This window comes from Thalassophryne amazonica, chromosome 6 (assembly GCF_902500255.1).
Source record: "Thalassophryne amazonica chromosome 6, fThaAma1.1, whole genome shotgun sequence".
NCBI classification, from domain to species: domain Eukaryota; kingdom Metazoa; phylum Chordata; class Actinopteri; order Batrachoidiformes; family Batrachoididae; genus Thalassophryne; species Thalassophryne amazonica.
Window position 1 is genome coordinate 21140099 of NC_047108.1, and position 23327 is coordinate 21163425.

The 23327-nt window shown below is 48.4% G+C and overlaps 1 protein-coding gene and 1 long non-coding RNA gene across 2 annotated transcripts in view; one reads left to right on the plus strand and one right to left on the minus strand.

Moving 5' to 3' along the window:
• Positions 1–23327, plus strand: part of LOC117511945 (myosin-7B-like) — a 239631-nt gene that overhangs the window by 41751 nt on the left and 174553 nt on the right. Inside the window, exon 6 of the mRNA XM_034171880.1 lies at positions 15407–15500. Coding sequence (XP_034027771.1) covers positions 15407–15500 — 94 coding nt within the window. The remainder of the gene's footprint in view (positions 1–15406; positions 15501–23327) is intronic.
• On the minus strand, positions 149–21630 carry LOC117511946. The gene is made up of 3 exons (XR_004561158.1): positions 21499–21630; positions 14145–14147; positions 149–159 (listed from the first exon to the last, which is right to left on the minus strand). It is a non-coding gene; the product is annotated as an uncharacterized LOC117511946 (long non-coding RNA).

Consider the following 23327-nt stretch of genomic DNA (forward strand, 5'->3'; position numbering starts at 1 on the left):
GATCAGGGGCGTAGCACCAAATTCTGGGCCCTAGGTACTAGCCATATTGAAGACCCCCCCCGCCCCGCCACACTGTTATGTTCTTTTTTATTAACGCAAACACCAAATTTCTAATGCGTAGTCAAACCAGGTCTAAATCATGTATACCTTAGATCACACCTGGGAGTCAGAACCCTTTTTAAAGTTGGGGGAGCAATATAGAGTTGGGGGGTCTGGGGGACGTACATTCCCATCTGTTAAAATGCACAGGAATGCACCAAATTGCACCGTTTTTCTAGAAAATGGTACAATTTGGTCCCCCAGACACCACCAACTCAATATAGCTAGCTTTCAAGCTCACCTCTCTTTTCAAAGAATTTGGTTAGCAGCTGCTTTCCCTCATTTAGTTTTCTTTCCCTGTCCTTTTTTCTCTTCTTTTTTGAAATGTGGACTTTAATTTTTTAGGAAAGATATATTTTATTTCAGCCTAAACACTAGGGCTGCAACTAATGATTATTTTACTAATCAGTTCATCGGTTGATTATTTTTTCAATGAATCGTTTTTTTTTGTTTTTTTTTTGCTTACATGTGAGTTTTGCCATTGTTTCTTTAAGTGAGTTATTATTAAAAGGCCTTTATCACGCAACATCAGCGTTTCACCTTGTAACAAAGTTATGATGTTATATTTGTTGGGAAAGTGTCAGTACACGGACCCACAACAGGGGGCGCAAATGAACGGACAATGGGGAAAGTCAAATAACAAGGCTTTACTGTTGTGAACGTGCACAACGAATACAACCAATCACGAAATGGACAACAGTCAATTCACAAAAGTGTCGTGTGGGCAGGCTCGAAGATAGGAGACGCCTCTCCAAGGTAAGACCCGAACCACACGGCTTCCTCCGCCACAGGACCCCGGAAATACTGGAGCCGCCAAGTCCCGAACTCCCAGGTGGCCACTGCCTCCGCGTGTCGGACCTGGTACTGCTGGCGAGGAACAAAGAACAGTTAGATGGGGGCGCGTTTGCACCCAAGACTCCGAACAGCAGGGAAGTTACCTCCACCTCTCGTTGGAACAGTAATCCACAAGCTATACACTAATCCAAAAGGATACACTCCGTCAGCTTTGATACGTTACCTCATAGGTAGAAACGATATCTCGGCAATGAGGTGGAGGTGCCGTCCTGCTGATATACCCCACAGATGATTGCCGTCAGCTGTCTCAGGTGATGGGTGACAGCTGTCACCGTAGCTGCTCACGTGAGGCGGCGGCGCCCTCTGGTGCCTGGAGCCCGCACTCCAGGCAGGGCGCCCTCTGGTGGTGGTGGGCCAGCAGTACCTCCTCTTCAGCGGCCCACACAACAGGACCCCCCCCTCAACGGGCGCCTCCTGGCGCCCGACCGGGCTTGTCCGGGTGGCGACGGTAGAAGTCGGCCAGGAGGGCCGGGTCCAGGATGAAGCTCTTCTTCACCCAGGAGCGTTCTTCGGGACCGTACCCCTCCCAGTCCACCAGATATTGAAAGCCCCGGCCCATCCGTCGGACGTCCAACAACCGGCGCACTGTCCAAGCCGGCTCGCCATCGATGATCCGGGCAGGAGGTGGTGCCGGACCGGGTGTACAGAGGGGCGAGGTGTGATGGGGCTTGAGCTTTGACACATGAAATACTGGATTGATCCGCAGTGAGGCTGGAAGCCGAAGCCTCACTGCGGCGGGATTGATGACCTTGAGAATTTTAAACGGTCCTATGTATCTGTCCTGCAGTTTTGGGGAGGCCACCCTTAGCGGGATGTCCTTCGTGGACAACCACACTTCCTGCCCGGGGCGATACGTAGGGGCCGGGGTCCGCCGCCGGTCTGCATGGGTCTTCGCCCTCATCCGGGCCTTCAACAAAGCAGAACGGGCGGCACGCCACACCCGACGGCACTTCCGCAGGTGGGCCTGGACCGAGGGCACACCGACCTCTCCCTCAACCACCGGGAACAATGGGGGCTGATACCCCAAACACACCTCAAAGGGGGAGAGGCCGGTGGCTGATGACACTTGACTGTTGTGGGCGTACTCGATCCAGGCCAGATGAGTACTCCAGGCCGCTGGGTGCGCGGCTGTCACACAACGCAGTGTTTGCTCCATTTCTTGATTGGCCCGCTCTGCTTGCCCGTTGGTCTGGGGGTGATACCCGGACGAGAGACTGACCGTGGCCCCCAGTTCCCAGCAAAAGCTCCTCCAGACATGCGAGGAGAACTGGGGACCGCGATCGGAGACGATGTCTGATGGTATCCCATGCAGGCGGACGACATGGTGGACCAGGAGGTCCGCTGTCTCCTGGGCCGTTGGGAGCTTCGGGAGGGCCACGAAGTGGGCCGCCTTGGAGAATCGGTCCACTATCGTGAGGATCACGGTGTTTCCCTGGGACGGCGGGAGGCCCGTGACAAAATCCAGGCCGATGTGGGACCAGGGGCGATGAGGCACGGGCAGCGGCTGTAGCAGTCCCGGAGCCTTGCGATGGTCGGCCTTGCCCCTGGCGCAGGTGGTACAGGCCTGGACATAGTCCCGGACGTCGGCCTCCAGGGACGCCCACCAGAAGCGCTGCCGGACAACTGCCACGGTTCTTCGCACCCCTGGATGACAGGAGAGCTTAGAGCCGTGACAGAAGTCCAGGACTGCAGCTCTTGCCTCTGGTGGGACGTAAAGTCTGTTCTTTGGTCCAGTCCCGGGGTCCGGGCTTCGTGCCAGGGCCTCCCGGACGATTCTCTCTACGTCCCAGGTGAGGGTGGCCACGATAGTGGACTCCGGGATGATAGGTTCTGGTGGATCCGACAACTCCGCTTTGACCTCGTCTTCGTGTACCCGGGACAAGGCATCCGATTTCTGGTTCTTGGTCCCGGGCCGGTAGGTGATGCGGAAGTCAAAACGGCCGAAGAACAGTGACCAGCGGGCTTGCCTGGGATTCAGCTGCTTGGCGGTCCTGATATACTCCAGGTTCCGGTGGTCAGTGAAAACCGTGAATGGCACGGACGTCCCCTCCAACAGGTGTCTCCACTCTTCAAGAGCCTCTTTCACCGCAAGGAGTTCTCGGTTGCCGACGTCATAGTTCCGTTCAGCCGGGGTCAACCTGCGGGAAAAATAGGCACACGGATGAAGGACCTTATCGGTCTTCCCACTCTGGGACAGCACAGCTCCTATCCCTGAGTCCGAGGCGTCCACTTCAACCACTAACTGGCGACTAGGATCGGGCTGCACCAGAACGGGTGCAGACGAGAAGCGCCGTTTCAACTCCTTGAACGCGGCCTCGCAACGATCCGACCAGGTGAAGGGGACTTTTGGTGAGGTCAGGGCTGTCAGGGGGCTAACAACCTGACTGTAGCCTTTAATGAACCTCCTGTAGAAATTCGCAAAGCCGAGGAACTGTTGCAGCTTCCTACGGCTTGTGGGTTGGGGCCAGTCTCTCACCGCAGCAACCTTGGCCGGATCAGGTGCGACGGAGTTGGGGGAGATGATGAACCCCAGGAAGGACAAAGAGGTGCGGTGAAACTCACACTTCTCGCCCTTAACAAACAGCCGGTTCTCCAATAACCGCTGCAGGACCTGACGTACATGCCGGACATGAGTCTCAGGATCCGGAGAAAAGATGAGTATATCGTCTAGATATACGAAGACGAACCGGTGCAGGAAGTCCCGCAATACGTCGTTAACCAAGGCTTGGAACGTCGCGGGGGCGTTTGTGAGGCCGAACGGCATGACCAGGTACTCAAGGTGACCTAAGGGGGTGTTGAATGCCGTCTTCCACTCGTCTCCCTTCCGGATCCGAACCAGATGATACGCGTTTCTAAGATCAAGCTTGGTAAAAATCTTGGCTCCATGCAGGGGCGTGAACACCGAATCCAACAGGGGTAACAAGTATCGGTTGCGAACCGTGATTTCGTTCAGCCCCCTATAATCGATGCATGGACGAAGTCCGCCATCTTTTTTACCCACGAAAAAGAAACCTGCGCCCATCGGGGAGGTGGAATTTCGGATCAACCCGGCAGCTAACGAGTCCCGGATGTAGGTCTCCATTGATTCGCGCTCAGGCTGTGAGAGGTTGTACAGTCTACTGGACGGGAACCCACTGCCTGGAACCAAATCGATGGCACAATCGTACGGACGGTGGGGGGGGAGTGTGAGCGCCAGATCCTTGCTGAACACGTCGACAAGGTCGTGGTACTCCACCGGCACCGTCCCCAGATTGGGCGGGACTCTGACCTCCTCCTTAGCTTGGGAGCCGGGAGGAACCGAGGAACCTAGACACACCCGATGGCAGGTCTCGCTCCACTGAACCACTACCCCGGACGGCCAATCAATCCGGGGATTGTGCTTCAACATCCAGGGAAAGCCTAAAACCACACGGGAAGTGGCCTGAGTCACAAAAAACTCGATCACCTCCCGGTGGTTTCCTGACACCACCAGCGTTACAGGTGGTGTCTTATGTGTGATCGGAGGGAGCAGGGAGCCATCTAGCGCTCGAACCTGCACAGGCGAGGTAAGCGCCACCAGAGGGAGCCCTATCTCCCTGGCCCATCTGCAGTCCAACAGATTCCCCTCAGAGCCCATGTCCACCAGTGCTGGGGCCTTCAGGGTTAAATCCTCATACAGGATCGTGACTGGGAGTTGTGTAGCAATGTGGGTGTGTCCCACGTGAATGTCTCGGCCCACCCCTAGCCCAGTCTCTAGGGGCGGGCGTTGGTGTTGTAACCGCTCGGGGCAGTCTCTCACATGGTGCTCTAGTGCACCACAAACAAAACAAGCTCCATGGGCCCGTCTCCTCTGTGCAGCTGGTGCCCTAAATGTTGCCCTACTTGTGTCCATAGCTTCGTCAGTAGGGGGAGCTGTGGACCCACGGAGCGCAGGGGCCGTGGAGCGTGGGGAAGGCGGAGCGCGGTCGGAACCGGAAGGGAGAGGGACGGCGCGTGCCCGGCCACGCCCTTCGTCTCGTTCCCGCCGACGTTCTTCTAACCGGTTGTCCAACCGTATGACAAGATCGATAAGCCCGTCTAAATCCCGCGGTTCGTCCTTAGCCACCAGGTGCTCCTTGAGAACCAAAGACAGTCCGTTTACAAAGGCGGCGCGGAGGGCAGCGTTATTCCAGCCGGATCTCGCAGCCGCGATGCGGAAGTCGACTGCATAAACAGCTGCGCTCCGGCGCCCCTGTCTCATTGACAGTAGCACGGTTGAAGCGGTCTCGCCCCTATTAGGGTGATCGAACACGGTTCTGAGCCCCCTCACAAACCCATCGTATGTCAGAAGGAGCCGTGAATTCTGCTCCCAGAGCGCTGTAGCCCAAGCGCGTGCCTCACCGCGAAGCAGGTTTATGACATAAGCTACTTTACTAGCATCGGTTGCATACATAACGGGACGCTGTGCGAAGACGAGCGAACACTGCATCAGAAAATCCGCGCACGTCTCCACACAGCCTCCGTACGGCTCTGGAGGGCTTATGTATGCTTCCGGGGAAGGAGGGAGAGGTCGTTGAACAACCAGTGGAACGTCAACGTTACGCACAGGATCTACGGGAGGGAGAGAAGCAGCGGCGAGAGCCTCCACCCTGCGGTTCAGGAGGACGTTCTGCTCGGTCATGAAATCCAACCGAGTCGTGAAAGCGGTGAGGATCCGCTGCAACTCACCGATTACCCCTCCCGCGGACGCCTGCGCGTCCTGTTCTTCCATTGGCCGTTCAACAGCCGGTTGACGCCCCTCGGGATCCATGACGTTGGCCGAGATATCCTGTTGGGAAAGTGTCAGTACACGGACCCACAACAGGGGGCGCAAATGAACGGACAATGGGGAAAGTCAAATAACAAGGCTTTACTGTTGTGAACGTGCACAACGAATACAACCAATCACGAAATGGACAACAGTCAATTCACAAAAGTGTCGTGTGGGCAGGCTCGAAGATAGGAGACGCCTCTCCAAGGTAAGACCCGAACCACACGGCTTCCTCCGCCACAGGACCCCGGAAATACTGGAGCCGCCAAGTCCCGAACTCCCAGGTGGCCACTGCCTCCGCGTGTCGGACCTGGTACTGCTGGCGAGGAACAAAGAACAGTTAGATGGGGGCGCGTTTGCACCCAAGACTCCGAACAGCAGGGAAGTTACCTCCACCTCTCGTTGGAACAGTAATCCACAAGCTATACACTAATCCAAAAGGATACACTCCGTCAGCTTTGATACGTTACCTCGTAGGTAGAAACGATATCTCGGCAATGAGGTGGAGGTGCCGTCCTGCTGATATACCCCACAGATGATTGCCGTCAGCTGTCTCAGGTGATGGGTGACAGCTGTCACCGTAGCTGCTCACGTGAGGCGGCGGCGCCCTCTGGTGCCTGGAGCCCGCACTCCAGGCAGGGCGCCCTCTGGTGGTGGTGGGCCAGCAGTACCTCCTCTTCAGCGGCCCACACAACAATATTCTCATCAAAAACATACCTGGAGTAGTGTTTTGTTTTATTTTGCACATACATACATCACCGACACACCACAAAGAGATTTCTATCAGGTTTCTCCTGATTATGAGCATTTTTAGATGCCTACAGCAACTATCTCAACCACTGACAACATATTACAGCAAGAGCTCACAAAAGTATTTTTAAAGGCCTGACTAAAGTGTAATATGTTATATTTAATAAGATATTTTCATGAAAAAAGACACAAATGTGCAGTTTACTGCATTTTATTTATTTATTTTTTTTGCGTGTGTGTAAAAACACAGCTTAGATGTGGTTTGACCAAAACAAATTGTCATTAAACTTAAATAAAACAGGTATGAAGTGGAGGTGTAAGAGTCACTAGGTGTTCACAGGAAACAGTTATTTCTATATTTATTTATTTATGTTCATTATTAGTTGGTTTAATCTTTTCTGTTTTGTTTTATCAGATTCTTTTTGTCCGTTTCTCTAAAACTGTATTGTGACATTATTAGTTATTATTACTATTATTGTTGTTGTTGCTGTTATTATTATTGATATATAAACAAAAATAAATGAATAAAATATTACAATCTGTAATACATTTGACTCTTTTACAACAACAAACGCTGGGCCATGAATTATTATACAGAAAACAAATGTGCTGACAGCTGCAGCAGCTTAATGCTAACTTCAACATTGAAAACGCCATAGACATGCTAACGCGTTAGCATCGGTCCCGTTTTTAAGTTAGAAAATACATGAAGTGTTTCAGAAGACCATAACAGGTCAGATTAACATAAAAAGGAAAATATTACTCACAGACATACAGTAGTGTTCAGAATAATAGTAGAGCTATGTGACTAAAAAGATTAATCCAGTTTTTGAGTATATTTCTTATTGTTACATGGGAAACAAGGTACCAGTAGATTCAGTAGATTCTCACAAATCCAACAAGACCAAGCATTCATGATATGCACACTCTTAAGGCTAAGAAATTGGGCTATTAGTAAAAAAAAAAAGTAGAAAAGGGGGTGTTCACAATAATAGTAGCATCTGCTGTTGACGCTACAAACTCAAAACTATTACGTTCAAACTGCTTTTTTAGCAATCCTGTGAATCACTAAACTAGTATTTAGTTGTATAACCACAGTTTTTCATGATTTCTTCACATTTGCGAGGCATGGAGTCAACCAACTTGTGGCACCTTTCAGCTGTTATTCCACTCCAAGATTCTTTAACAACATTCCACAATTCATTCACATTTCTTGGTTTTGCTTCAGAAACAGCTTTTTTGATGTCACTCCACAAGTTTTCAATTGGATTTAGGTCCGGGGATTGGGCAGGCCACTCTAAAACATTAATTTTGTTGGTTTGGAACCAAGATTTTGCTCGTTTACTAGTGTGCTTGTCTTGTCATTGTCTTGTTGAAACACCCATTTCAAGGGCATGTCCTCTTCAGCATAAGGCAACATGACCCCTCTTGAAGTATTTTGACATATCAAAACTGATCCATGATACCTGGTATGCGATATATAGGCCCAACACCATAGTAGGAGAAACATGCCCATATCATGATGATTGCACCACCATGCTTCACTGTCTTCACTGTGAACTGTAGCTTGAATTCAGAGTTTGGGGGTCGTCTCACAAACTGTCTGCGGCCCTTGGACCCAAAAAGAACAATTTTACTCTCATCAGTCAACAAAATATTCCTCCATTTCTCTTTAGGCCAGTTGATGTGTTCTTTGGCAAATTGTAACCTCTTCTGCACATGTCTTTTATTTAACAGAGGGACTTTGCGGGGGATTCTTGCAAATAAATTAGCTTCACACAGGCATCTTCTAACTGTCGCAGCACTTACAGGTAACTCCAGACTGTCTTTGATCATCCTGGAGCTGATCAGTGGGTGAGCCTTTGCCATTCTGGTTATTCTTCTATCCATTTTGATGGTTGTTTTCTGTTTTCTTCCATGTGCCTCTGTTTTTTTTTTGTTGTCCATTTTAAAGCATTGGAGATCATTGTAGATGAACAGCTTATAATTTTTTGCACCTGCATATAAGTTTTCCCCTCTCCAATCAACTTTTTAATCAAACTACGCTGTTCTTCTGAACAATGTCTTGAACATCCCATTTTCCTCAGTTTTTCAAAGAGAAAAGCATGTTCAACAGGTGCTGGCTTCATCCTTAAATAGGGGACACCTGATTCACACCTGTTTGTTCCACAAAATTGACAAACTCACTGACTGAATGCCACACTACTGTTATTGTGAACACCCCCTTTTCTACTTTTTTTTACTAATAGGCCAATTTCATAGCCTTAAGAGTGTGCATATCATGAATGCTTGGTCTTGGTGGATTTGTGAGAATCTACTGAATCTACTGGTACCTTGTTTCCTATGTAACAATAAGAAATATCCTCAAAACCTGGATTAATCTTTTTAGTCACATAGCACTACTATTATTCTGAACACTACTGTATGGTCTTTGGGGTTTTAGTGGGGAAAAATTAAGATTAAGCGAAATAATAATAAATTAGTTGACAACTATTTTAATAGTCAATTAAATCGATTAGTTGTTTCAGCACTACTAAACACCTCCTCTTTCTGTGAGATCCCGTTTGGGATGTGTGTGTGTTGGGGGCAGAGTGCTGCCTGTGCACCTGGACTAAACCATTGTAGAACTGTGCAGGGGTGGAAGGGCCCTCAGAGATCTTTCAATATTATTGTTAGAGCAGAATTATGTTTTGCAACATTTATACATTCTTTCTAATTATATTCTTTTACAACATGAATTGTATGGACATTAATAACATGCAACACAAAAATGTATTTAATGCCAGTTTTTTGTGGGCCCCCCCAATGCTCTGGGCCCTGGGTACATAGTACCCTTTACCCCCCCAGTCCGACACCCCTGATCATGCTCAATCTGTCTGATGCTGCAGCCTTTATTTTTCTAATCCGTCCATTTACTTTATAAAATGTGACAGTAAATGATTTATACCCCCCTCACACTAGAGCATGAATGGTGTACGAATTGACATTTGAATGACATTTGTGCAATTCGTGCTGCATTTGGACTGTAACAGTCGGCAGCAGTTGGTGTGCATTCTGTTGGGGAAAGTGTAATGCACGGACCCACAACAGGGGACGCAAATGAACGGTCAATAGATAATCCAATAAATACAATTTATTGCAGCAAAAGTGCACAACAGGTCAAATACTGTTTTTAGACAGTCAATCACAAGATACGAGTGACGTGTGGGCAGACCCGAGGGTAGGAGATGCCTATCCAGAGAAGAGCCGGGGCCCACCAGGTTCCACCGCCAACGAAGACCTGCAGTATACTGAAGCCGCCAAGTCCTGAGTCCCCAGGTGGCCTCTGCTTCCAGCTGTCAGATCCGGTACTGCTGGCAGGAACAAAAACAGGTTAAGGGTGGGTGTGTGGACACCCAGTAAGCAGTCAGCAAAATAAGTTCTCACTGTAGTAGGGTGGGAAAACACCTCCAACACCTACACAGGAAACAGTTCGTGAAGAGCCTGAATAGTACTACTTAGCCGGTTTGGAGTGAGGGGTGAAGACGTCACTCCTCCATTAACCATAAACCCAGCTCCCAGTAGTAGACAGGAACTCCTGCAACACTCAGAAAAGAGAGAACTTGTGCGTACGGCACAGTCAAAACGGCTGAGAGGTTACCTGAGAGGTAAGCTGATATCTCGGCAGAGATGTGGTGTCTCCTCCAGTCTTTTATGGGATGGGATGGTGATGAGATGATTTCTGACAGCTGTTAGTCCTGGCTCCTGGGTGGTGACTGCGCCCTCTGGTACCTGAAACCCGACAACAGGCAGGGCGCCCTCTGGCGTTGGCCAGCAGTACCTCCTCTTCGGGCGGCCCACACAACATTCTGACTGCCATACAAATGGACACGAACATTCGTGCAATTTGACCTACAGTCGAACTGAATTCGAGCTGCATTCAATTCCATCCATCCATCCATCCATCCATCCATCCATCCATCCATCCATCCATCCATCCATCCATCCATCCATCCATCCATCCATCCATCCATCCATCCATCCATTTTCTTCCGCTTTATCCGGAGTCGGGTGGAGGGGCAGCAGCTCAAGCAAAGCCGCCCAGATCTCCCGATCCACACACACCTCCCCCAGCTCCTCCGGGGGAACCCCAAGGTGTTCCCAAGCCAGCTGAGAGATGTAGTCCCTCCAGTGTGTTCTGGGTCTTCCCCGGGGCCTCCTCCCAGTGGGACATGCCCGGAACACCTCTCCAGCGAGGCGTCCAGGGGGCATCCGGAAAAGATGCCCGAGCCACCTCAACTGACTCCTTTGGACGTGGAGGAGCAGCGGCTCGACTCCGAGCTCCTCACCCTATCTCTATGGGAGTGCCCAGCCACCCTGCGGAGGAAACTCATCTCGCCGCTTGTACTCGCAATCTCGTTCTTTCGGTCATGAGCCAAATCTCATGACCATAGGTGAGGATTGGAACGTAGATTGATCGGTAAATCGAGAGCTTTGCCCCCCTACTCAGCTCTCTCTTCACCACGACGGTCCGATACAGCGACCGCATCACTGCAGATGCTGCACCGATTCGTCTATCGATCTCACGCTCCATCCGTCCCTCACTCATGAACAAGACCCTGAGATACTTCAACTCCTCCACTTGAGGCAAGGATACTCCACTGACCTGAAGAGGGCAAAGCACCTTTTTCCGGTCGAGAACCATGGCCTCGGATTTGGAGGTGCTGATTTTCATCCCGGATGCTTCACACTCGGCTGCAAACCGCCCCAGTGCACGCTGAAGGTCCTGATTTGACGAAGCCAACAGAACTACGTCGTCCGCAAACAGCAGAGACGACGACAATTCTGCGGTTCCCAAACCAGACCCCCTCTACACCCTGGCTGTGCCTAGAAATTCTGTCCATATAAATAATGAACAGAACCGGTGACAAAGGGCAGCCCTGGCGGAGGCCAACGTGCACTGGAAACAGGTTTGACTTACTACCGGCAATGCGAACCAAGCTCCTGCTGCGGTCGTACAGGGACCGGATAGCCCTTAGCAAAGGGCCCCGGACCCCGTACTCCCGGAGCACTCCCCACAGGGTGCCCCGAGGGACACGGTCGAACGCCTTCTCCAGATCAACAAAACACATGTGGACTGGTTGGGCGAACTCCCATGAACCCTCGAGCACCCGATGGAGCATGTAGAGCTGGTCCAGTGTGCCACGACCAGGACGAAAACCACACTGCTCCTCCTGAATCCGAGGTTCAACCATCGGTCGAATTCTCCTCTCCAGTACTCTGGAATAGACCTTACCGGGGAGGCTGAGGAGTGTGATCCCCCTATAGTTGGAACACACCCTCCAGTCCGCCTTCTTAAACAGAGGGACCACCACCCCGGTCTGCCAATCCAGAGGCACTGTCCCCAATCGCCACGCGATGTTGCAGAGGCGTGTCAGCCAAGACAGTCCCACAACATCCAGAGACTTAAGGTACTCAGGACGGATTTCATCCACCCCAGGAGCCTTGCCACCGAGGAGCTTTCTAACCACCTCGGTGACTTCGGCCTGGGTAATGAATGAGTCCACCTCTGAGTTCCCAGTCTCTGCTTCCTCTTCGGAAGACGTGACGATGGGATTGAGGAGATCCTCGAAGTACTCCTTCCACCGCCCGTCAACATCCCCAGTCAGGGTCAACAGCTCCCCACCTGCACCGTAAACAGTGCTGGTGGAGAGCTGCTTCTGCCTCCTGAGGCGTCGGACAGTTTGCCAGAATCTCTTCGAGGCCGACCAATAGTCCTCCTCCATAGCCTCCCCGAACTCCTCCCAGACCCGAGTTTTTGCCTCTGTGACCACACGGGCTGCGGCACGCTTGGCCTGCCGGTACCTGTCAGCTGCCTCTGGGGTCCCACCTACAAACAAAGATAAGTATGACTCCTTCTTCAGCTTGACGGCATCCCTTACTTCCAGTGTCCACCACCGGGCTCGGGGATTGCCGCCGCGACAGGCACCAGAGACCTTGCGACCACAGCTATGAGCAGCCACATCGACAATGGATGTGGAGAACATGGTCCACTCGGACTCCATGTCTCCAACCTCCCCCAGGATCTGGGAGAAGCTCTCCCGGAGGTGGGAGTTGAAGACCTCACTGACAGAGGGTTCCGCCAGTCGTTCCCAGCAGACCCTCACGATACGTTTGGGCCTGCCAGGTCTGACCGGCTCCAACTCACCACCAGGTGGTGATCAGTCGACAGCTCTGCCCCTCTCTTCACTTGAGTGTCCGAGACACGTGGCCGAAGGTCAGATGATACGACTACAAAGTCGATCATCGACCTCCGGCTCAGGGTGTCCTGGTGCCACGTGCACTTATGGACACCCTTGTGCTCGAACATGGTGTTCGTGATGGACAAACTGTGACTAGCACAGAAGTCCAACAACTGAACACCACTCGGGTTCAGATGGGGGAGGCCGTGTTTCCCGATCACCACCCTCCAGGTCTCACTGTCGCCACCCACGTGGGCATTGAAAACCCCCAGGAGAACAATGGAGTCCCCAGTCGTAGTGCTATCTAGTACCCCTCCCAGGGACTCCAGGAAGGTCGGGTACTCTGCACTGCTGCTCGGCCCATAGGCCGAGACAACGGTGAGAGACCTGTCCCCAACCCGAAGGCGTAGGGACGCGACCCTCTCGTTCACCGGAGTGAACTCCAACACTTGGCGACTGAGCTGGGGAGCAATAAAAAATGCGACCCCAGCTCTCCGCCTCTCGCCGTGGGCGACGCCAGAAAGTGAAGTGTCCAGCCCCTCTCCAGGAGTTGGGTACCAGAGCCCAAGCTGTACGTGGAGGTGAGCCCAACTATCTCTAGTCGGTATCTCTCAACCTCCCGCACAAGCTCAGGCTCCTTCCCCCCTAGCGAGGTGACATTCCACATCCCAACAGCCAGGGGCTGTGAGCATGGACCGGGCCGCCGGGCCACCCGCCCTCGACCGCCACCCAATCCTCTCTGCACCCGACCCCCATGGCCCCCTCTGCAGGTGGTGAACCCACAGGAGGGCGGGCTCACGTCACTCTTTCGGGCTGAGCCCGGCCAGGCCCCATGGGCTAAGGCCAGACCACCAGGCACTCGCGCGCGAGCCTCAACCCCAGGCCTGGCTCCAGGGTGGGACCCTGGCTCCGCCATACCGGGCGACGCCTCAGTCCTTGATCTTTTACTGGTCATGGAGGTTCTGAACTGCCCTTAGTCTGACCCGTCACCTAGGACCTGTTTGCCTTGGGAGACCCTACAGGGAGCACAAAGCCCCCGACAACATAGCTCCTAGGATCATCCGGGTACGCAAACTCCCCCACCACGATAAGGTGGCAGCTAGAGGGGGAGCATTGAATTTCAGTTTATTCATTTTATATAGCACCAAGTCACAACAGTGTCACCTCAGGGCGCTTCACACAAAACATTAAAAAAAACAAGATAAAATGAATTAAAGGATTAAAAAGCACAATTAAAAGATTAAAAAAGCACAATTCGTGTGGGACTTAGGAAAATACGCCAAATTAGCATGAATGTAGAGAAGAGGCACACTACTGTCATTTTGCATTCGAACTAGGGAGTAGTCGTACGGTGGTTGTGCTGCTGTGTGACTGCTAGCCCGAATGGCATACGAACTGGCATTTGAAATGGCAACCAACCAGCATTCGAAACAGTCCGATCATGTTGGCACTTCCTGATTGTGCTCCCGATGAGCCAGACCCCCCACCCCCATCCTGTGAAAGGCAGTATTGTAATGTGCAAAGTCTGTGGCATGCAGAGGTGGGCACAGTTCAGCTAATCCGCTAACTAGTGAAGCTAACTTTTCGTTAGTGGATTAACTTCAAAAAGCATCAGCGGACCAATTAGCTTTCGCTAAATTTAGTTCCGTTGATTTACATAGGTAGTAATAGTGAAAAACATTTATAAACCCTAAAATAATACATGTTGTTTCCTGTCTGCTATGTATTTTGCAGCAGTCAGGCAGCTGAGAGGAGCTGAGCTCAACTCTATCCCAGCAGAAGTGGTTTGATCACCAGGCTGCTGCTGCTGCTGCAAAAAAAACTAAAGGTCATTTACATTTACAGCATACAGCTTTCCAGCCATGAGGCCGAAGTCCTCAAAAGGAAAGCATGCTTGACTTATGGTTTTGATTTATAAACCAAATTAATCCAGATAGTTTAACTACATTGATGTCAACTCAATTATTTGTACAAAATGAAATTATAAGACAAATCTTTTAATTTCAAAATAATGCACTAATTCTGAAGTTTTGAACATTAACACACACAGATGCCAAATTGCATTATGGGTAAACTCAGCCTCCGATCACTGATTGGTTGATTCATTATATGTAAAAACCAACACACAACTTAACGTGTGTTGGTTTTTACAAATAAATGTGTATTTGTAAAGTATGTCATTTTATTCATTTGTTTAAAAAAGGCATTTGCAAAACTGAAAATTCTGTTAGTTGAGATGCGATTCAGCAACAACTATGTTTCGTGCTGTGTTGTTTTTATTTCTTGTGCTTTTTATTTTATTCTGTTTTGATTATTTCATGGGGGAAGGTTTATGTCCGCATCTGACCTGCACTCTGGGTAGTCCACTTGGATCCTGGTGCTGCTGCACTCTGAATTGTGCAAATCATGTGAGCCGGGCAATTCTGGGTATTTGTACGGCATTCGTAGACGGCTGTATGAATGTCTGTCCCATACAAATGCAGCTCAAATTCTGTTTGTTTTTACAATTCCTGTGACTGGCATTTGTGTTGTAGTGTGACAGGGCCCTTAAGCATGTTTCTTCATATGCACTTCATGGGAAAATCCCTTCTTCTGGAATTTGCTGAATGTTTGTGGTCATGAATTCCTGTTCTTCTAAACATTCTGAAGGTGGTAAATGTTTCAGTTCTGGACCATGTTTATAGATCTGTTCTTTTTTTGAACTGTGTTTCAGTGGCGAGTCAGGCGCTGGCAAAACGGTCAACACAAAGCGAGTGATTCAGTACTTCGCCATCACCGCTGCTCTGGGAGAAAATATAAAAAAAGGAGTAAGACATCTCAACTCTTCAAATCCATTTTTCTTTACAGCAGCTCCTAGATCCACAGGTTGACTCCAGATCCACGGGTTTAATCCTCAGAAATGAATATTTGTAGAGAGCCCTGAGGTTCCAGGTTTGCTTCCAGGCTGGTCCTTCTCAACATGTTTGTGCGGGTTCCATCCAGGTCCTCTGAAACAGACTTGTATCCTGTCCAGGGTGAACCCCGCCTCTTGCCCTAAATAAGCTGGGATAGGCTCCACCTGTTCATGACTCTGTTATTATAAGCTTACTTAAAGAGAAGGAAGCGAGTCATGTTCCAGTCACCCAGGACATTACTGAATGATGTGATGGCTCCTTTCCACAGATTAATATTTCTAAAGCAAAAGACGTGTATTGACTTCAGAAAACTCTCCAGGGCTCATGAACCCACTCTCATAAAGGCTCATGAACCCCATTCTTATAACCCCTTAATGCCTGAATTTATATAGCTGTATATAAAAAAATGTTTTGTGTGTGTTTTTGCCTTTAAGTAGATGGTAAATAATGTTGAGATTATTAATTTCACCTTTGCACAAAAAAATAAATAGTAATTTTGGTATTTTGGTAATAATTTATGTTATAATGTTATAATAATAATACTGGTATGTTGCAAATATGCGACAACAGGCATACTGGTCAATTTGGTATGTTGCATATTTGAGTCAAATATTATAGCATATATGCAACAATAGGCGTTAAGGGCGTTAAGGCTCAGGAACCCATTCTTATAAAGGCTTGGGAACCCATTCTTATAAAGGCTCAGGAACCCATTCTCATAAAGGCTCAGGAACCCACTCTCATGAAGGCTCAGGAACCCCATTCTTATAAAGGCTCAGGAACCCATTCTGATAAAGGCTCAGGGACCCACTTTCATGAAGTCTCAGGAACCTATTCTCATGAAGGCTGAGGAACCCACTCTCATAAAGGCTCAGGAACCCATTCTCATAAAGGCTCAGGGCCCCATTCTCACAAAGGCTCAAGAACCCACTCTTATAAAGGCTCAGGAACCCACTCTCATGAAGGCTCAGGAACCCCATTCTTATAAAGGCTCAGGAACCCATTCTGATAAAGGCTCAGGGACCTACTTTCATGAAGTCTCAGGAACCTATTCTCATGAAGGCTGAGGAACCCACTCTCATAAAGGCTCAGGAACCCATTTTCATAAAGGCTCAGGGGCCCATTCTCATAAAGGCTCAGGGGCCCATTCTCATAAAGGCTCAGGGGCCCATTCTCACAAAGGCTCAGGGGCCCATTCTCACAAAGGCTCAGGGGCCCATTCTCACAAAGGCTCAGGAACCCACTCTTATAAAGGCTCAGTCAGAGGAGTGTGTGGAAGAATATAAATATCACTGAATCACTGATAGTAAACTAAGCTTTGAGTCACACTCTGAAGCTGTGTATAAGAAGGGGAGTCATGTTCCAGTCACCCAGGATGTTACTGAATGATGTGATGGCTCCCTTCTTCAGATTAATATTTCTAAAACAAAAGATGTGTATTGACTTCAGGCAATAATTCAATAACACTAACAATGCGGTTAAACTAACATGAACCACAATAACCCCAAAACCCCGAACTCCCATGGTGCATTGCAGCACAATGTTCATTGTTCACTGTTGTTAGATAATATCACTAATTTCTCCAAAAATATTAGTCCTTTCAGCTGTCTGTTTTCACAGCATTCATCCTTGACACAAAATACATAAGCATACCAAACGGCAAATGTCAGCTCCCTCCGGTTTCTACGTAATCAAAGCCATACACACGCACGCATGTACGTCCACACACACACACACACACACACACACACACACACACACACACACACACACACACACACACACACACACACACACACACACACACACACACACACACACACACACACACACACACACGCCACTTGGCTATTATATTATAGATAATAAAAGTTTCTGTTCAGAAACAATAGAACAGTAAAAAAAAAAAAAACGTTTTCGCCATAAATGATCATGTCTGGATTTTTTCTTAAATAAACAAAGTGCACAAAATGACCATTTCAGAACAAATTAAATTCTTCTTTCCAGGTTGAGAGTTCAGAAACTAAATGACAAAAATGAATTAAAATGACTCCCTTCACTGAACTTCTTTTCTGGATTTGTTCTTAAATCAACAAAGTGTACGAAATTATCACTCCACAACAAAAGTCATAAAACAAGCACAATTTCAAGAATGTGTGTTCAGCAAATGAAATACAGAAAATAATGTAAAATGTTTCCCCTTCAGTGCACTTCTTTTCTCAATCCAGCAAACACAGGAGAGAAACTGAAACTAAAGTATCGATGTCACAACACCAGTATCGAGCAATATCGATGCAAACATTGGTACTGATATTATCGATATTTGGATTGATCCACCCACCACCACTGGTGGGCAGATTGATATATGTCACATGAGCATTTCTGATCATATGCCGATTATTTTCAGTCTAACTGTGCCGCCATCTCAGCCTAAACGGGCTGCTCCTGCACAGCATAAGCACGTGCTTGGCTCATCTTCTGCGGCACTGTTCACTGAGGCCTTTAATGCGTCTCTGCCTTTTTCCATCTGTGACTCTGGTTGTAATGCCGATTAACCAACAAATCTGTTACACTCAAAGTGGACCAACATCCTGGATTCTATTGCTCCTTTCAAGACTGTTCGAGATAAGCCGTTGGCTGAACCCTGGCTCAATGAGACTACTCTTAGTGAGCACTTATCCTTTGCTGAGATAATCCATCCCACCTCACAGGTGTGCCATATCAAGATGCTGATTAGACACCATGATTAGTGCACAGGTGTGCCTTAGACTGCCCACAATAAAAGGCCACTCTGAAAGGTGCAGTTCTATCACACAGCACAATGCCACAGATGTCGCAAGATTTGAGGGAGCGTGCAATTGGCATGCTGACAGCAGGAATGTCAACCAGAGCTGTTGCTCGTGTATTGAATGTTCATTTCTCTACCATAAGCCGTCTCCAAAGGCGTTTCAGAGAATTTGGCAGTACATCCAACCAGCCTCACAACCGCAGACCACGTGTAACCACACCAGCCCAGGACCTCCACATCCAGCATGTTCACCTCCAAGATCATCTGAGACCAGCCACTCGGACAGCTGCTGAAACAATCGGTTTGCATAACCAAAGAATTTCTGCACAAACTGTCAGAAACCGTCTCAGGGAAGCTCATCTGCATGCTCGTCGTCCTCATGGGGTCTCGACCTGACTCCAGTTCGTCGTCGTAACCGACTTGAGTGGGCAAATACTCACATTCGCTGGCATTTGGCACGTTGGAGAGGTGTTCTCTTCACGGATGAATCCCGGTTCACACTGTCCAGGGCAGATGGCAGACAGCGTGTGTGGCGTCGTGTGGGTGAGCGGTTTTCTGATGTCAGTGTTGTGGATCGAGTGGCCCATGGTGGCGGTGGGGTTATGGTATGGGCAGGCGTCTGTTATGGACGAAGAACACAGGTGCATTTTATTGATGGCATTTGGAATGCACAGACATACCGTGACGAGATCCTGAGGCCCATTGTTGTGCCAATCCAAGAACATCACCTCATGTTGCAGCAGGATAATGCACGGCCCCATGTTGCAAGGATCTGTACACAATTCTTGGAAGCTGAAAATGTCCCAGTTCTTGCATGGCCGGCATACTCACCGGACATGTCACCTATTGAGCATGTTTGGGATGCTCTGGACCAGTGTATACGACAGCGTGTACCAGTTCCTGCCAATATCCAGCAACTTCGCACAGCCATTGAAGAGGAGTGGACCAACATTCCACAGGCCACAATTGACAACCTGATCAACTCTATGCGAAGGAGATGTGTTGCACTGCATGAGGCAAATGGTGGTCACACCAGATACTGACTGGTATCCCCCCCAATAAAACAAAACTGCACCTTTCAGAGTGGCCTTTTATTGTGGACAGTCTAAGGCACACCTGTGCACTAATCATGGTGTCTAATCAGCATCTTGATATGGCACACCTGTGAGGTGGGATGGATTATCTCAGCAAAGGAGAAGTGCTCACTATCACAGATTTAGACTGGTTTGTGAACAATATTTGAGGGAAATGGTGATATTGTGTATGTGGAAAAAGTTTTAGATCTTTGATTTCATCTCTTACAAAATGGGAGCAAAACCAAAAGTGTTGCGTTTATATTTTTGTTGAGTGTACATACACACATCTACACATGTAGATGTGTGTGTATGTATATGTATATACATACACACCCACGTACATATTATATATATATATATATATATACACACACACACACACACACACACACACACATATACGAGGTCTGTCAATAAAGTAACGGTCCTTTTTATTTTTTTCAAAAACTATATGGATTTCATTCATATGTTTTTACGTCAGACATGCTTGAACCCACGTGCGAATGCGTGAGTTTTTCCACACCTGTCGGTGACGTCATTCGCCTGTGAGCACTCCTTGTGGGAGGAGTCGTCCAGCCCCTCGTCGGAATTCCTTTGTCTGAGAAGTTGCTGAGAGACTAGCGCTTTGTTTGATCAAAATTTTTTCTAAACCTGTGAGACACATCGAAGTGGACACGGTTCGAAAAATTAAGCTGGTTTTCTGTGAAAATTTTAACGGCTGATGAGAGATTTTGAGGTGATACTGTCGCTTTAAGGACTTCCCACGGTGCGAGACGTCGTGCAGCACTTTCAGGCGCTGTCGTCAGCCTGTTTCAAGCTGAAAACCTCCACATTTCAGGCTCTATTGATCCAGGACGTCGTGAGAGAACAGAGAAGTTTCAGAAGAAGTCGGTTTCAGCATTTTATCCGGATATTCCACTGTTAAAGGAGATTTTTTTTAATGAAAGACGTGCGGACGGGTCCGTGCGTCGGGACGCAGCCGGCGCGGTGCGGCGGCACAGGAAAAACACCTCCGTGTTGATAACCATTTGTAAAATCCAGGTGGCTTTTGATGGCTTTCAGTGGAGTGAGTATATGAGAAATTGTTTAACAGTTGGACATGTTCCAACTTAAGGCTTTCAACAGAGGTGTTTTTCCTGTGGCGGAGCGTCGCGGTGGCTGCGTCCCGACGCGCGGACCCGTCCGCACGTCTTTCATTAAAAAAATCTCCTTTAACAGTGGAATATCCGGATAAAATGCTGAAACCGACTTCTTCTGAAACTTCTCTGTTCTCTCACGACGTCCTGGATCAACAGAGCCTGAAATGTGGAGGTTTTAAGCTTGAAACAGGCTGATGACGCTGCCTGAGAGCGCTGCACGACGTCTCGCACCGTGAAAAGTCCTTAAAGCGACAGAATCACCTCAAAATCTCTCATCAGCTGTTAAAATTTTCACTGAAGACCAGCTTAATTTTTAGAACCGTGTCCACTTCGACGTGTCTCACAGGTTTAGAAAAAATTTTGATCAAACAAAGCGCCAGTCTCTCAGCAACTTCTCAGACAAAGGAATTCCGACGAGGGGCTGGACGACTCCTCCCACAAGGAGTGCTCACAGGCGAATGACGTCACCGACAGGCGTGGAAAAACTCACGCATGCGCACGAGGGTTCAAGCATGTCTGACGTAAAAACATATGAATGAAATCCATATAGTTTTTGAAAAAAATAAAAAGGACCTATACTTTACGGACAGACCTCGTATATATATATAAACATGATTAGGATTGAAAAGGAGATAGGCGCATCTTCTTTACAGTATGTAAAATGGAGTTTAGATGTGGTAAGGTGACATTAGTGCAGGGATTTGTAAACGAGTTGTTACTGCACATGATTTGTGGACATATTATTGCAAGTGGTTATTTCACAGTATACTTATTGTACAGTCTGGCAGCAGCAGGGAGGAACGACGTGCGGTATCATTCCTTGAGTCTCCCTGCATTGTGTTGTCAGATGTTCTGTGTGTCATGTTTTTTGTGCACAAACTATCTGGTATTGCAGCATCAACGGACACTCCTAATGTTGTTTTATCATTCAACAACTTGTGTCCTGCAACTTTCGGTGAATTTGACCCTGTATCACTTGCTGAACTGAGCACTGTTGTGCAACACTTGAAACCATCTGATTGCCCATTAGATGGCATCCCTTCCAAGCTTCTTAAAAATGTTTGACACTGTTGGGTCTCACCTGCTGAAGGTCTTAAATTTTTCTTTGTCTTCTAGTTGTGTCCCGGCTGCTTTCAAGCATGCTGTTGTGCAGCCTCTCCTCAGGAAACATAATCTCGACCCTGCAATCTTGTCTAATTATAGGCCCATATCAAAGCTGTCTTTTTTAATCTAAAATTCTTGAAAGACTTGTTTATGCTCATCTGCAGGTTACCTTGATGGTAACGGTATTTTAGAAAAATTCCACTCTAGCTTTAAAGCATTGCACAGGACGGAAACTGCCCTAGTAAGAGTTTTTAATGATCTTTTAACACCTGATTCAGCCCACTCTGCACTGCTTGTGCTCCTAGACTTGTCTGCTACCTTTGATACAGTTGATCACCAAATTTTAATTTCTTGCCTTGAACAGTTTGTGGGTATCAAAGGCACACCCTTACGTTGGTTCAAGTCTTATTAGGAAAACAGGACCTTTTCTGTATGGGCCTTACTTGTCTGGTTCAGCTCCTCTGACCTGTGGAGTTCCCCAGGGTTCGGTCCTGGGCCCAGTTTTGTTGTATATTTTATCTCTCTGTAATATTTTTAAAAAATGCAATATTACCTTCCACTGCTTTGCAGATGACCTGCAGATTTATTTGCCCCTTAAATCAGGCAGCATGGTGACTTTGCTGGCTTGTCTGCAGGATGTAAAGAATTGGCTGGCTCAGATTTTTTTTTTAGAACTGAATGAAGACAAAACTGACGGGTCTGGTAGACAGGTTAGGTAGGATGCAAATGCAGGACTCAGACACTAGGCTCTGTAGGTAAAAACGGTTTATTGTTGAAGCAAACGGGGTCCGGTACACAGGTAGGCAGTCCAAAATAAGCAGCAGTACAAGGAGCATCAGGCTAAGGCATGGTTGAGAAAACAAGCAGGTGGTCATAAATACACAAGAGGCTAGCAGGACATGAAAACAATACAGAGCTCAAAAGAAGGCACAGGGCGCATCAATCTGGCAAAGGACAAGGTGAACTGGGGAGCTATAAGTACACCCAGGTGACAAGGTGCAAATAGGAAGCAGGTGTGCGTGGAATGCACCAGAAAGGGGGAGTGGCCAGAGAAGGGGAGACGCCTACCACCAAGAGACAGAGGAGACAGACAAGAGAGGCTGAGACAGAAAGCCAAAAGCAGAAAAACCCAGGCAAGAGAAATAACATACAGAAAAGCAACATAACCTAACCAAAACATGAAAATAAACCCAGACAAAGCCCAAATCCTGACAAAAATGAAGTTATTGTATTTGGTCATCCTAATTCCTCATCATCCACTGATTGTGTTCTTGGCTCCTTGGCACCTTTCTCCCAATCTGTGGTATCTTTGGGGTCTTTGGGGAGTTCTTTGGGGTCTTTGGGGTTCTAATAGACAGCTCATTTAAGTTGGACAAATGGATCAATGCTGTAGTTAAAGCTAGCTTTTTTCAACTGCGAGTCCTTAGCAAGGTGAAACCTTACCTCCACCACAAGGATTTTGAGTGTGTTGTCCACACATTTATCACATCGCGATTGATTACTGCAACTCGCTGTACTGTGGAGTAGACCAATCCTCCCTTAGCCGCTTACAGCTTGTGCAGAATTCTGCTGCTCGCTTGCTGACGGGCACCAGGCACAGTGAACACATCATGCCTGTTCTGCCAACTCTACA